We start from the raw sequence: 15,252 nt of genomic DNA, 5'->3' as shown, positions 1-15,252 counted from the left end.
GGGGCTAACTATAAAGTTCATATTGAAAATACATACCATTTTTCCTGTTGCGATCAGATGGATCAGATTCAACGATCAGTAGGAATAAGTATATCAATTTCGTGATCAACACGTCTTATAGAAAATTTAGTCTCATACAGCCTTTTACAATAAAAAAAAAAAGTCATTTCGATAATTTCCAAGCTCACGCCAGGTAACTGGAATTCCTAATATTAGGACTTTCTTATCGTTATTCCACTGCTTCCAACATTTTCACACAAAGGCATTCTGAAATGTTTTGTTTTTTTATTTATAAAAGACTTACAACGAATATAACAGAAAATAAAGACTATTTACACTATCCCTTGTTGTCAGTCACGAATGAAGAAAACTAAAAAGGGGGGAAAAAATGTTATCGTGCATGCAAAAACAAGTACCATAGAGAAATTACATATTCATGCAGCCTGTAAATCATGTAAATGCGCTGTAGTTTTTCTGTGAATTTTAGAATGATTCGAAACATCTGAGAACTGATGGAAAGCTTCTCGGTCAATGCCGGTCCTGAATTCATGCAACGCATCCACAACAAACGGTTCTAATTAGCAATGGGCGTCGAGGATAATCGGGAACACGTATATGCATCACAATAGTTCTAGAAAAATCTAGATCGATTGGTTTTCAACATTTAAAGCACAATGAAATGAAACCGATTTGAATAACTTGCTTATGTAAATAAGCAAGTTATTGAAATCGGTTTTCATATAAGTAACGTATATGAAAAATCTGTGGAAACAATTGGATAACATTTTCGGAATCGCTACACAAAATATTTACGATAAAAAAAAAACATTTGCAGGCTGTGTAATTGGCGATCGGGAAGAAATTTTACAATTACAGTTTCCGATCGCTTCATAAATCATCGATACTTTTTGAAGTTTTTATTTGACCAGCAAAAATTATTCAAATACTACTCGTTCGTGACGGAAATACACTGCATGTATTATGGAGCGGTGTTCATATGTATGGGTGTATAACTAGACAAATAATCCTGTAACCTGTAATTTATCACCTCGTGTGTAGGTTTGTGTTGCTTCTTTTCGTTGGTGTTTCATAATTTATGTTTAGGCTATAAGAATAAACTTAATCACTAAAGACAAAACTTAAGTTTTAGAAGCGATCGAAAGTACGCAATTGCCATAAGAGTGCTAACATACTTGAGTTTAGTATTAATTCTTCTACTATGTATGACATTAAAGAAAAAAATCTACTTATTTTTAGCTAATTTTTACATTGAATGTAATCGCATTATCCACTGTCTTTTATATTTCGTATTTTTATTACATCAAATAGGTAACTCCAGAAATATATTTTTCTATTTATAAATAGCGATTTATATTTTGGCTATACAGTAAACGCTCGATTTAACGGACCGGACAAATAATACAGTAATGTACATATTAATCTTGACCATATTTTTTTTAGGTTATACAAAACTTCAGTGTTATTATAAATTAAAAATTAATAATAATTACCTATTTCCATTATTGTTTTGATAATTACCTATTTTTATAATCAAATTCAGGAAATTGTTTTTTTATTCTTTCTGAAAACGTGTTCAAATAGCTGTTTTCCCAGATTACAGATAAGAGCAGGCGGTGACTTGCGAGCTGAACGTGACTCGGGACTAAACTGCAAGTCTACCGACTCGCTTTGTTTCGGTCTCAAGTCTACCTCAAGCTATCGTGCGGTCAGGTTGTATACAGAGTTTGTGATTTCTGAATTGTGACTTTATTTATTAAACAATTTTGCAATCCTTACAATTTAAAATGGCATCAAGTGATAGGAGTTAAAAGAAAGCGTGTGAACTTAAATGTGGCATAGAAATTAGAGCTAATTGAGAAATTAGAACAAGGCGTCTCGGTAGCACGTGTTTGAAGTTTACGGCGTTAAAAAAAAAAAAAAAAAACCTATCTGATATCAGTAAATCAAAGGCCAAATTGCAAATAATTTTATATTGTACAGTACTGTATTAAAGTTTTTTTTTTTACGTTAAGACACCCCTTCTCCCCTATCAGTCCGTTAAATCGAAGGTTTAACGTGTGTGTGTGTGTGTGTGTACATATATATACACACATACACAGTGTGGCTTTGCACTGGAGTGCTCGTATCTGTTCTATTTTTAATTTTAGCTGCATCAGGATCGCCGCTGTTCAATTCCCCTGCATTGTTGGTTCGATCTGGGGGGATCGGGTGGCGGACTGATCTTTCGATCGATTCTCCTTTGCGGCGATTTGTCTAGCGTTCGAAATGCAGCGATTCCCTGACCAATATTGGCCTTGTGGTCCTCTACCGAGATGGGGCGTAATGGTCAGTATTTTTTGGTTTATTTTTGTTTTATTGTAGTGGTTTACATCTCTGTTGATATTTCACATAAATTTGGATCTGGTGCCCGTCAGAGGGGGCACCGTTAAATTTCTATTTAATTGGCTTTTAAAATTCAATGAATTATTATTCATACATTTAGATTTTCTAAATTATTTTAGAGTTTCTGCTGCAATATTTTTACTCTTGTTACCCCTCTCTTCCCTCCCTGCTTGGTTTGATTTAATTTAGGTTTAATTTCGGCTTTTTTCGCTCTTATCTTGCCATACTGTTGGCATTATTTTATTTTAATTCTTATTCTAATTTATTTGTATGGTTATATTTCAAGCATCATGTAAAGGAATATGCTTTTTGCTGGCTCAGATGTATGCTGTACCGTTTTTATTTTTATTATGAAATATTCCGTTTCCAACTATTTTTAATATATATATATATATATATATAAAAAAGCTATTTTATACTTTTATTTTAGAAATATAAAAAAAATAAGCTAACATACTACAATCTTTGGATTACATTAATTTATTTTCTTAGATAAACTTCAATTAATCCGGAATATCTGGTAATGGAGCAGTCCCACATACGCCTATTATCGGTATTCTACTACATAAAGGAATGTTTCTTGTTTTTGTTGTATGACACACTAAGTGACAAAAATAATTCGACACCTCGCCCTTGTCTTCATCTTCAAGTCGATAGTAAATGCAGTGGTATGCAGCTTTTTTTTATCCGAGTCAAAATAATATAGATAAGAGTAAAATAGAAAGATGTGCAGTATTAAGCACAAGCTTAACCAAGATCATCTAAAACTGGCTAAGCAGAGTTACACTGGTTTTCAAAGAGAAAGAACGTGAAGAAATTATGCTAATTTTAATGTACTGACCAATAACTATTTTAATAAATTACATCAATATTCCTTTAAGTGCATATATTGATGTTATTCATTAAAATAGTTATTGAACAATGCATTAAAAATTAGCATTTATTTGAAAGTGAAATCAATGCTGACTATGATAAGTTTGGCAACACTGTTTGGAAAGCTCTGGAATAAAGTGCTCCCATAGAACAAATTTTTCCCCAGTAACTGAAACAATCGCCTTCGGAAACTGCTCTTTGTTTACAAAACAAAGAACTTTCCGAGTGCACAGCATTAAATTCATGTTTTTCTTTCATTCGTAGACTGGCATTGTGACGGACAAGGAAATTCGTATGTAACATGTATATATGCATACTTAGGCCTACATTATTATACACAATACATATAAATATGAAAACATATAAATAAAATTGTAATAAATAGGGAATAAAAACTACACAATCAAATAAAAACAGAATAAAACATATATAATCAATAAATAGAAAGAATAAAGATTACCCTCTAATTCCCCTTGATTTTTCAATGGGCTTTTGGCTAGTAATTAAACAACGAGATTTCAAAATTATTAAAATGTTAAAAAATTAAATTTTTCTTAATTCACAGAAATTCACTTTTCGAGATCACGTTAAATAAGTTTTGAACTACATATTAAGAACATTAAAGCAGCAGCAAAGAAAATAGTAATATATGAAAAACTAAGGAAGTATTTTAGCACAAATTGAACAGAAATTTAAAATGTGCTTATTCCGATATGCGAATAAATTCCCTGGATTAAATGTGTAAAAGCTGTAGAAAAATTCTAAAACTGATTTTTGCTTCGAAAATCACCAAGTAATACAAGGAAACTGGAGAATGTAAGAAAGGCAAAAGTAGGTGATTTAATGTTAGCGAAAATCTGAACACTGAAATACACAGTCGTTTGAAAATTAATGTAGCATTAACCTGTAACTATAATTCCTATAGTTTTCTCAAGTTACAACGTTTTCAGCTTGCTTGCTAAAAACGCGAGACCAATTTCTCTCGTTCTGTATTTCCTTTCTATAGAAAGGAGAGCCCATCGGATGTCTTTTTATGGAAATTTGGTTGTTCCTCAAGTTCAATGAGGATCGCGCCATTACTTGCTTAGACGCGATCGAGAAACAATTATCAATAACGATTTGAATTTCAAAGAGGAAAAAACATGCGTATAGGTCTAAGGGAGAAGCTTGTCATGCTTTATTGCACAGAAAATCTTTTTTTAGGACTTTGAATTTATGTTTAAGTTGGCCAGTTGAACAGCGGTGAACTATTGTAATTGTGACACATTGATACAGATAAATTAAATGTATATATGAAATTCATATTTAAAAGTTAAACTAGCTATAAGACTGAATGACAGCCATAATAAAGATGGGTTACTTTGAATTATGGGTACTAGCTAGTAGGTAACCTGCTAGAATGGAGAAGAATGAAGCTAGAATAAAGATAAAACCATTAAAATGAATGAATCAAAAACTGCAAGAATCGTAGATTATTTCAGGATGTTATTACATTTATTTTATTAAATTTTTAAGCTGACTAGCGATTAGATGGTATTTGGCCAAGTATAAACGACGGTCAATAAGAGCAATTTACAAAAGAAATTATTTACATATGAATAAAAATAGAACTCAGTCTCAAAACCCTTTATAGACACTTTCTGCGAGTTGTACAAAACGCCTCAGAAATAAATTATTAAATATTCTCACCTGTTTGGAAACTTCAATTTTTTTCAAAAATTTTCATTCAAATTCAAAAATCTAAGATAACTTTCAAAGGGACGGAAGGGGCAAGAATAAGCTTACTTTTGAATTTGTTTTAACTTGAACAGCGGTGAACTGTTGTAATTGACACAATTGAATTTAAAAGTTGGTTTGTTGCTTCTGTGTGAACTGCAAAATTTCTTCGGACAAAATAAGATAAAAACGGGTAGCTGGTTGAACATGTATGGTTAAACAGATTTAATATAAGGAGTTTCAAAAGAATGTGCAAAAAATTCCAGGGTCCATCCAAAATAAGAAAGTAATAATCATGTGTCCGATTCCGGCCGATTAATAAGCAGACAAGTGCCTAGTGTTCATCCATACTAGGTACATATTTGATTACTCTTATTCATTTTTGTGTTATCATTCAAAACTATTCCAAAGCCATTTTAAATCCAAACAACCATAGCTCCGTAACCACTCTCATTCTGAACACCGAAGTACGCCCCAGAATTTTTTTCACATAGGTCTGAAACATCCGATATAAAAAAAAAGTAATAATATACATTGAAATTATCGGTTAACAGTAAAATATTGTTCTATAATGATATGAAGGCCATGGAAGCAGATTTGTAGATCTATTTCAAGCACTTTTAAACAAATAATTACAGTAACACGTAATTTATGCAATTTTTTATACACGATGAATGAACTGGAATTTGCGGAGATGAGAAACATTTGCATAATAATTACCATTTAGGAGAGGCGAGTTATCTTTATCAGAAATTTATTTCATAATATTTACCATAATGTCATTTTATTATAGCAGAATGAATTAACATCCTACTATAGTAGGATGCTAATTCATTTTTATTAAATAATTTTATACTACATAAAAATCGACAATCATGTGTCGACACAATCGAGGCTAATTAAATCTTGGCACACTAATTTATCAAATTTACACGAATATTTAGCAGGCACAGAAATTAGACCGTCAATCTTTTCTAAAAACAGTTGCAATGATCGACCTTAATTTCTTACTATTAAATCATAAAACAATAAAATTTCAATATTTCAAAACAGTATTCATAAAAATAGTCAGCCAGAAACCACGCAGGCGGACTAACTGCGAAGGAGAATTTATTTCATAAATTCACTTCTGCGTATCAGTACTGCAGTGGATTATCGGGAATAGAATACGCCAGTGTTTCTCAAAGGGTGTGCCGCAAAATTTTCCAAGTGTGCCGCGAAATTTAGAAATTTCTTCTTCTATGACTACGTAGGTGTGCCGCGAAATTTTTCTTCTTTGGAAAATGTGCCACGAGAGTAAAAAGATTGAGAAACACTGGAATACGCAGTAATGAGTAAATTCTACTGAACAAAAGTAATATTCACTTTGTAGGACTATATTCGTTAAATTCAATCTATAACATATAAACATCATCACATGGCGTGGAAAATACTGTGGAGGGGAAAGGAATAGAGCTAATTTACACCTGGCATAGTGACCTAACTTCTGGAACTACTTCATTATTACATACGTTTTTAGTACAGCTACCTCTGCTTTTCATCGTAACATTATCTGCTCTGCTTTTCATCGTAACATTATCTGCTCTGCTTTTCATCGTAACATTATCTGCTCTGCTTCCCTTTCTTATCTGATCCCGATAAATGTTAAGTTCATTATGTAACTAATTTTGATAAGTACAAAGTTGTAATTTATATAAATACATTAAAAGTGTATATATTAAGTGTAAATTCACTTAATTTTTTTTCTTACCAAAATTAAAGGAAAACACTGCACATTCACAATTAGTATTTGGACCCACAGTAAAAATAATGATCATCAGACGTTACTCCTGAGCTATCGAGTAATGTTGAAAAAAAAAAAATATTGCTGTATTCGGTACTTCTGTTTCAGTTGCCTTAAAACAACTGAACTGATTAATGGGTTCCCATTAATCTTTTTGGGCCTTCGAAATCAGTTAACTTCCCGAAGTTGCACTCTAATTTGAGAAGTTTCCAGTTTCAACCTGATAAAATATGTAGGCGTTACGTACCAATCGCTACAAAGAGAAGCAATTTGTGTGTGTGTGTGTGAATAAGGTCTTGCACACAGAATGACAAGTATCAAGTGTGTGTGTGCGCGCGCGCACACACACACACTTGATACTTGTCATTCTGTGTGCAAGACCTTATTCTGTTTGGGATGTATTAGATTACAGTATGGTGCAGTAATATTCAATGCTCACATCACTTATTCAATGTCCATATCACCATACAAAAATAAGGTATATAAGATAAATCAAAAAGTCAAATGTAAAATAAAATCAACAAATAGTATATATAAATAAAAATGAAAAATCAACAAGTCAAATATAATAAAATCCATAAGTCATATGTAAATATAAATGACATAAATCATCTATAATATAAATAAAATAGAGAATATAAATAAAAAGCAAAAATAAACATTTGTTTTACTTGGCAATCTTTGCAGATTTTTGGTGATGATGATGATGAGGCGGCTGCCCGATGGCACGTTCTTAGTCGTGGGATTTGTAAAGTTCACATGCAAAGATTCCCCACTGCCTTCTTCCCAACGTACGTGTGTGTGTGTGTGTGTGTGTGTGTGTGTGTGTGAATACAGCCGCGTGTATTCATTGGTAACTTGCCTGCTTGAGCAGCCCAACTCCCAAATATGTACTCTTAGCTCGCGGGGAATATCTCATTCGCACGTGAGGCTGACCAAGTCAAACCCAAGTGTAAGGCAGTCAAATTCATCCGGTCTAAAATGAGACTCGAACCCGCACCTTCCCAAACGGCTAAGACGAGTAACAAAATTTACTGTAGGTCTAACAACAGTTCTACAAATTATTTATTTAGTAAATTTGACTGTCTTTTTTAGATGAGAAAGAAGAAAATCCGAATGTGAAACGTGACAAGGTTATTGCCTATGTGCAAGACTAGCTCAAGAAAACAGTGAAATCGGTAGGTAAACTAATCTGACTTGTTCATGTTGTCGAAAGAGGCCAACTGAAATCACAATGCTCTGTACATTGAGAAAAAATTGAAATACAGTTTCAAATGAAACTGTGTTGATGACTCTGAATTTAAATTGCATGTTTTGTGCTTTAATCAAAAGTACAATCAACGTTCTAGTTGCAGAAGGCCGATTTCATTTTCTTATAATTTCAATACCATTCTCAAATTATAAGTAAATCTCATAATAAATATTACTGAAGGTTCGCCCATTTAATTATATAATTATAGCGCACAGGAATTTAAAAAAAAATCGATTGGATTAGGCTTCGGCTTCCAATATTTGTGAACTTGCCAGCCTACTGCATGTAAAATCAGTTTCGGGTTTTGGAAACTCAGACATAGAACCGTAACAGCAAATTGGGTTCCTTTTGATTTATGTCTGTTTTAGTAGAGACGTACTAGCAGATCGTGAAAAAAAAAAATTTTTATACTTCATTCCAAAACTATTATTTACCTAACATAAAATTTCGGAACCACGGCATAAATCAATCATGCAACAGACGGAAAATATCATTAACACTATTTAAAATAGCCATTTAAATCAAACGTCGAAATTCACTTAACAAATTTCACCGAGTTGAGAAAATATAAATTATTTCTTTGCTCAACTCTGCAATAACAGGCAAATGGAATTGCTTTCAGATATTCTACATTACTAAAAAGTACAATATTAGAATCGCAAGAATCATTAAAAAAGGTACAATACATGTGATACTGGGAAATGCTAGCATATATCCCAAAATTCTAGTGCACTCAGCAAATTTACACAGAGAAATATCGTGAAGCAACTCAACTTATTTACTGTGTTATACACAGATGTTAATGTGAGAAGATTACCGTAGTAAATGAAATTAATATTAATTAAAAAGACAAACAATAAATTTCTTGTTCTATTTCGGCTTAATTTCTTACAGTTGACTGAAGACGCATGATGGAGCCTTTCGTGCACTACATCAAAACGTTGCATTTGCAATATTTCATTATTCTAGAAAGGGTTTTAGCATATGCAGCTGAAAACTCATAGAAAACTGTACTATATCTCGGAAAAACGATTTTTTTTTTTTGCGGACATTGTAACTTCATTGCGAACAAAAAAAATCCGTAATAGAAAGCATTGGGGGGGGGGGGAACTTTTTTTTTTTTTTTTTTTTTGATTTGGTAGTTGTTGGCGCATCGGCTTCTGTGGCCATATTGCACCTCCCAAGGTTTTTGTAGTACTTTGATCCAAGCCCGAGGCGAGAATCGAACCCGCGACCTTTCGGTTGCCGGGCAGGTACTTTACCCACTCGGCTAGCCCGGTCGGCTAGGGGGGGGGGGGAACTGTGTTCAAAAGAAATCTGTCTACCGTCTAGTAATACAAACCAACTTGGAAACTATTACAAGAAGTTTCTACAGTCAACTTATTCCATCAGTCACTAACTGAACTGTTTAGGATTATCCTCCCTAATACATCCATATATTTATCACTGCATCCGAAACTGGCACGAAATCTCTCGTGAGAACACTTATGAATAATACATCAATTTGCTGTGGAAAAAAAAATTAAAAAGTATTCGGATTGAAATGGTTTAACACCAAAAATTTCTTGAACTCGTGGAAATTAGTGATGTAGGTAATAGTTATGATTTACTTAGTGCCAAGTAGCATCTAAGGCCATATGGCGCTGCGTAGTATTGTCTGTAATAAGTGTCAAGGAGACTCTCCGCCAAAGATTAGCAAAATACAACTGTGATTGAAAGAGGCCTTGAAGAATTCATCTCTCCCACAATATTGGAAACAGGTCTCTCCAAAGGTGAGAAAACCATTCTATTGACACGGAAGACGGTGGTAAATGGTAATTAGTCCGAGCTGAGAGTGTTTCAAGTAAGAATAAATACCAAAAACAACTGATTGGCACAAGGTTTGCAAGAGCCAATTTTGCGATTGTTGAATTAGTAGAAGTAGGAAACATTGTAATTTTTCGAGGAATTTGTCCAGAACAGAACAAGTATCTGAAATCTATGGAAATAAAAAAATATTTAAATGATAAGTGTTTGCAGTTAAGTTAAGATTTACTAACTATACTTTCAAACAGCCTCAGTTTAACTTCACTGATTGAAAGTAGAGGTAATTTTATAAAGATTAGTCTACCCCATATGCTTTTATTTGGTGATTAACACAATGCGTTATCGTCGAATTCTTGAACTATAAACTGTAATGTACTTCTTAAACTGTAATATACAATTTGAATTAATTTTGTGGATTAAAATTAAATGAAATCACAAATTTTTTTTAATGAAGAATACAGTAACAGATAAGCACAGAATTGACAGTTATTTATGACTATTGGGCAAACATTTCGTTCGATTTTATTGTGAATAAGAAACCTTGCATTATTAACCTTCATTATTAAAAAGGTCTAGTTTTTATTAATAGAATTTGTGCTACTATCTTACAGTAGAAATTCAGTCTTCACTCCTTCACACCAGAGTGACATTTGAAAGGCAGTGTCTCTTAATTATAAAGTTAAATACCCTATACAAAATTCCTACAAATGTTTCCTAGTTCATTCAGGTATAATTGTTTCCCGTTTGGCATCTGGAAGATAAAAGTTACTGGTTAAAGTCCAAAAATACTGAGAATTGCTTTGGAGTATTTTCTGATACATTGGTCAAATGAATCACCAATATGTCATTGCAGAAAATTTCAACCAAGGGATATTGCCCTTTTAATTTAATGTCGATAAAATAGTCGCATGATTTACTTTATACGCAAACTTATCATTTTTAAATAAAAAAAAGTTTTAGCCACCAATATTATTCATATATGGGATATCTCTCCTACCGCACTCATTTTATCAACTCAGATAAATGAATAATTTGAATTCTCAGTCGAGAACATACATGAAGATCATATCCAATTCCTTTCCATAATTCGCTCGATTAAAAAAAAAAAAAAAAAATTGTTAAAATTGAAGGATGATTCCAAGATAAAATTTGCATAAACGAAACTGACAATTAAAATAGAAAATCATAAAAACACAGCTTCACATTAATTAATTGTCAGTTTATTTAAGCAAATAACAGGGCACCGGAAGAGTTGTCCGGTGCCCTGTTATTTGGGAGATCACTTTCTGAAGTTTTACCACTAGCTCTCTAAAGAAGGAATTGAGGTGGGGAGGGGGTAGGATTTTGCTACTTTGGGATGGATTGTTTTTCGTGGATAAAATTATGCCTGGCACATGCTAACACGAAACAGCCAGGCGTTATCAGGCAGATTTGTAAATATGATTCTCATTCCAAGTATATATTTCTTTCATCTATACTGTCTAAATTTTGAAACTCTTCGGGCCTGTTTAAGGAGGATGGTAAATTTCGATTTCTGCCTCAGTAATAAACAAATTCCAAGAAGAGTGATTAGCAATTCAAGAAAGTCCCATAATATGCTACGGTCCCGTTGTTTGTAACTGCTGCTTAGCACACATTTAGGATCCTTTATCTCACGAATTGCCCTTCTTGGTTATCTGACATAAATATGAACCGCACAGAAACTAATTTTGAGTTAATTTCAGTCATTTAAAATAAGCTTTTTAAAATTTTTCTATAAAAAAGTTGAACGAATTTTTGTAGATTGTCGCATAATTGAAAGTGCAACTTCGGAAGGTTTTGTAGGCATTTATAATATTAGGCAATCCAGCAAGTGTACATTTTTAGGGGCAACGAGTTCAATTCGGCTATACAAAATTGAAGACTCATTCGGTCCGTGGTACTTTCTAACCACCAAGAGACTTCGATGAAAGAAAAATCTGTGTTGCTAAATTTACTACGTGAATTTATAAAACTGAGGTAAAAATGACTTTTCTATATTGAATATCTTGCGATACAGATAAAAATGAGTACACTTAATGACAATTAGTACCTGCTTGTAGTATTCATAAGTATAGAATCTTGTAAAAAATAAACTTAGGACTGCTTTGGTACTTGAATTAAAATACCTACTCCTTTAGAAACTAATTTGTCACTACTGAAGTAATGGAGACAAAAACGAAGGATAAAGTTGGCAATAGGGAAAGAAAAAACCTGTAGCCATAGTACAATACTGTTGATGGATAGGACCGCATTTTCTCGTTTTATATACTGAATTAAGTTTGTCTCAAACTGAGGCGATCTAGCATTACTGTCGCAAACCTCGAAATCGATATTCCCTTAGATAGCATAAACGGGCCCAACTAGAAAAAAGTTCTTGCTTCCAAATACGTTCGTTTCTTAGTAGGAAATCAAGCTATTCACATACTATGCCCTTCAATCTTCATCTGAAGAACTTAAAAATTGAACTTTACAAAATGGGATAAATTTCTGAATGTTCTTGATAAGGATAATTTAATTTTATTTTGGCATTTAACTTGCTCTTGAATACAGTATTATAGAATTAGCATCTATAAATCGAGATATAAAACTACACATATTAAACTTCACAAATCGCCATTGTCTTTTTTTCATTATTTTTCTGTAAACCACGTTGGAGAATAGTCTTAAAATTCAGCAAACTTGTACTTCCGAAGCTACCGTTACTACAAGTAACCTGAATGAAAGTGAATAGGATTTTTAAATGGCATTGTTCAGGATAAAATACTACTTTCGTAAAAAAAAAAAAAAAAAGTACCGTTTGGGACCAACTATTAAACTGGCTAGTTATATATTTCATATAAAAAAATATGAAAGATGACCGCTATTACATGTACTATAATAGAAGACGATTTTTAATAAATTTCGTAAGTCACTGCGACGTACATCAGACAAAACAAAAAGGTCCAGATTAAAATCATTGATCTTATTGCAAACAAGTACTTCTGTGTAAATGAATATTTTTAATAATAAAAATATTATTAAATTTAGTGTCAACTGGGCTACAAATTTCACACTTAGATTCAGAAATTATTTATATATTCCATATATTGGGTTCCATGATTTTGAAAACGTTAGCAGAATTAAGTGTACTGCCTCAAAATACATTTAAATATTAAATATATTTTATGTTAATAATTTACGTTCCTTGCTTTCAGAAAAACGGAAGTTACTAAATCAAGCACTGGAATTAAATAAAAATTGCTAATCACATTCATCTGCAATTTGCTTAGCGTTCAATGTGAAATCGCAGTGAACTTTAATTGCTTTCCTAAGTTGTGTACTTTTGAGATTTGCGAAGTAGAAATCTTAATTCAATCATCTGTAATTGAGTGTCATCTTTTATAGCCAAATTCTTTAATTCCTCATTTCCAATCTTTAGTTTTTCCAAATCCCTCTTGAATTATGTGCATTTTCTAGAGAGCAAAAGCTTATTAAAAAGAAATTACGTAAACTCCTAGGCTGAACTTTCCCTGCCCTATGGCATCTTCAATGGTGCTAAAGTTTCTCCCCATTTGAATACTTAGCCTAGAATTGAAGAATATATTTATAGGCTACACTAGTGAGATTTGTGTATACACCATTTCCCATTTTCTGAATAGGTTAAATGGTTTATCTTCTGTGCATAATTAGTGTCAAATTCTATTACCAAGAATCTGCCTGAAATTTACGGTTCACTCTGTGATGGTGTTTCAAGTTCTGGTCTGCAATCGTCATCTGGTTCACTATAGAAAACAAAATCATCAAAATAATAACTTATCGGGAAACTATTTGTCACGAATATTAACCCACATTAAAATCAATTGAGCATTTCAGCCAGAGGTAATTCACTTTAAAAATGAATTTTCTTCAGATATTAGTAGAAAAAAATACATATATCCCGTAGCTCTGCTACGAAAAAAGCGTTGACCATTTGATTACATCAAATGTCAATTAACCCAAAGGCTGAAAAGTCTATTTTAACGTAAAATATTCGTTTAAATTTTTCACCGATAAAAAAACAAGTTTAACTGTAGCAAAATGGTTAAGTTCTGAAGATGGTGTGTATGTGTGTGTTTCAACCAAAAATACAGACAAATCATTAAAAAACCTTTAACATACCGTAACCAGCTAAAGGAATACTTAAACCAGGATGTTTAAAACGTTTACCAACCTGCAGCAGCTTGCTGTGCCAGACCTATTGGAAGAGTAAAGCTGCTTTACTAATATATCACACAATATCTAAATTAAGTCCGCGCGCGACAATGTTTAAAGCTACTCTGCTTAAAATGCTTTAAAACAAAACTCATAAATAACCTTTACGAGTTATTAAAGCCTTAAGTTTGGTTGAATAAAGTATTAAAAACAAGCGAAAACGAATAGAAAAAAAACTACACGCTTAAATAACTATCAGGACTGCATATCAAAAAGGAAAATTGAGGCTTTGATTTGGAATGAAAGTGCAGTTCAAAAATTAAGACAATTTTTTGTTCAACACTAAGCTTTTCCATATGTAGAAAGCAAAGTTCATGCATTCTATTGTGCCTGCATGCAAATTATGCTACGTGTTCCATTCATATGCACTAAAATCTGCTGCTAAATAACCCTTATTTGATACAAGTACTAATGGCTAAGTGTGTCCTAAAGTGTCATTTTAATTTTCCCAATAGGCAAGTGATCACAGAATCGAAAATTTATTCTAATTATAAGCTTTCATGAACAGATCTTTGTAGAAAAGGAGACTGGCAAGATAAGTGATTTAACTGCATAACGAATCCGATGACAATTAGGCAGGAAACCCCTAAAGGATATTGTTTTTATAATTGCCAGTATGCTGCATTTGCAAATATCTGCCATATTCTTAATAAGGTATCTTGAGCCATGATATCAAAATAAACTTACTCGCTAGTAAGATTAAAGTAATTTTAATGAAAAATTCACTGTTTCATTTTTAATTTAAACAGAGAACTATGCTCATTGAAAAGGTGAAATTTTGCAGCTCTTAATTCTGATTACAGCGATATACTTAAAAACTGCAGCGATCTAACTAATTTGAAATCCCATTATTCTGGCAAGTTTATCACACTGGTAATGTAGAATTAAATTGGATTAATTGTGTTACCACGTGTGTGTTCTCCAGTATGTTTGTCCCAGAGTAAGTCTTCATTAAGAGAGTAAACAAGTAACTCATTTTCGACTAAACTAATTTTTCTGCTGAAAGAGCTTTATTTATACTATACCTTCGAAACTCTTCAAAATAATAATTAACTGCCTCTTGAAAATCCTATTAAGTCTTGATCTGAGAAACATTCAGTCTGGGAGTTAATGGGATTTGTAAATTGAACTTTTCCCAATGATGAGATTATGTAAAAATGTCCATATA

General features: G+C 32.5%; 1 protein-coding gene across 6 annotated transcripts in view; it reads right to left on the bottom strand.

The window, feature by feature from the left end:
- Positions 1–15,252, bottom strand: part of LOC150079026 (ELAV-like protein 4) — a 193,203-nt gene that overhangs the window by 33,594 nt on the left and 144,357 nt on the right. For 3 of the 6 annotated variants that reach the window (XM_090383936.1, XM_090383938.1, XM_090383939.1), the window contains exons 5-6: positions 14,044–14,067; positions 3,737–3,772 (exon numbers count right to left, since the gene is read on the bottom strand). The exons of 1 other annotated variant lie outside the window; for it this stretch is intronic. In XM_090383936.1, coding sequence (XP_090240062.1) covers positions 3,737–3,772; positions 14,044–14,067 — 60 coding nt within the window. The remainder of the gene's footprint in view (positions 1–3,736; positions 3,773–14,043; positions 14,068–15,252) is intronic. 2 more of the 6 variants (XM_090383941.1, XM_090383937.1) reach the window with 2 other exon arrangements.

This window comes from Mastigoproctus giganteus, chromosome 10 (assembly GCF_048544385.1).
Source record: "Mastigoproctus giganteus isolate SK-2022 chromosome 10, ASM4854438v1, whole genome shotgun sequence".
NCBI lineage: Eukaryota > Metazoa > Arthropoda > Arachnida > Uropygi > Thelyphonidae > Mastigoproctus > Mastigoproctus giganteus.
This window is presented reverse-complemented; position numbering and strand designations above follow the sequence as displayed.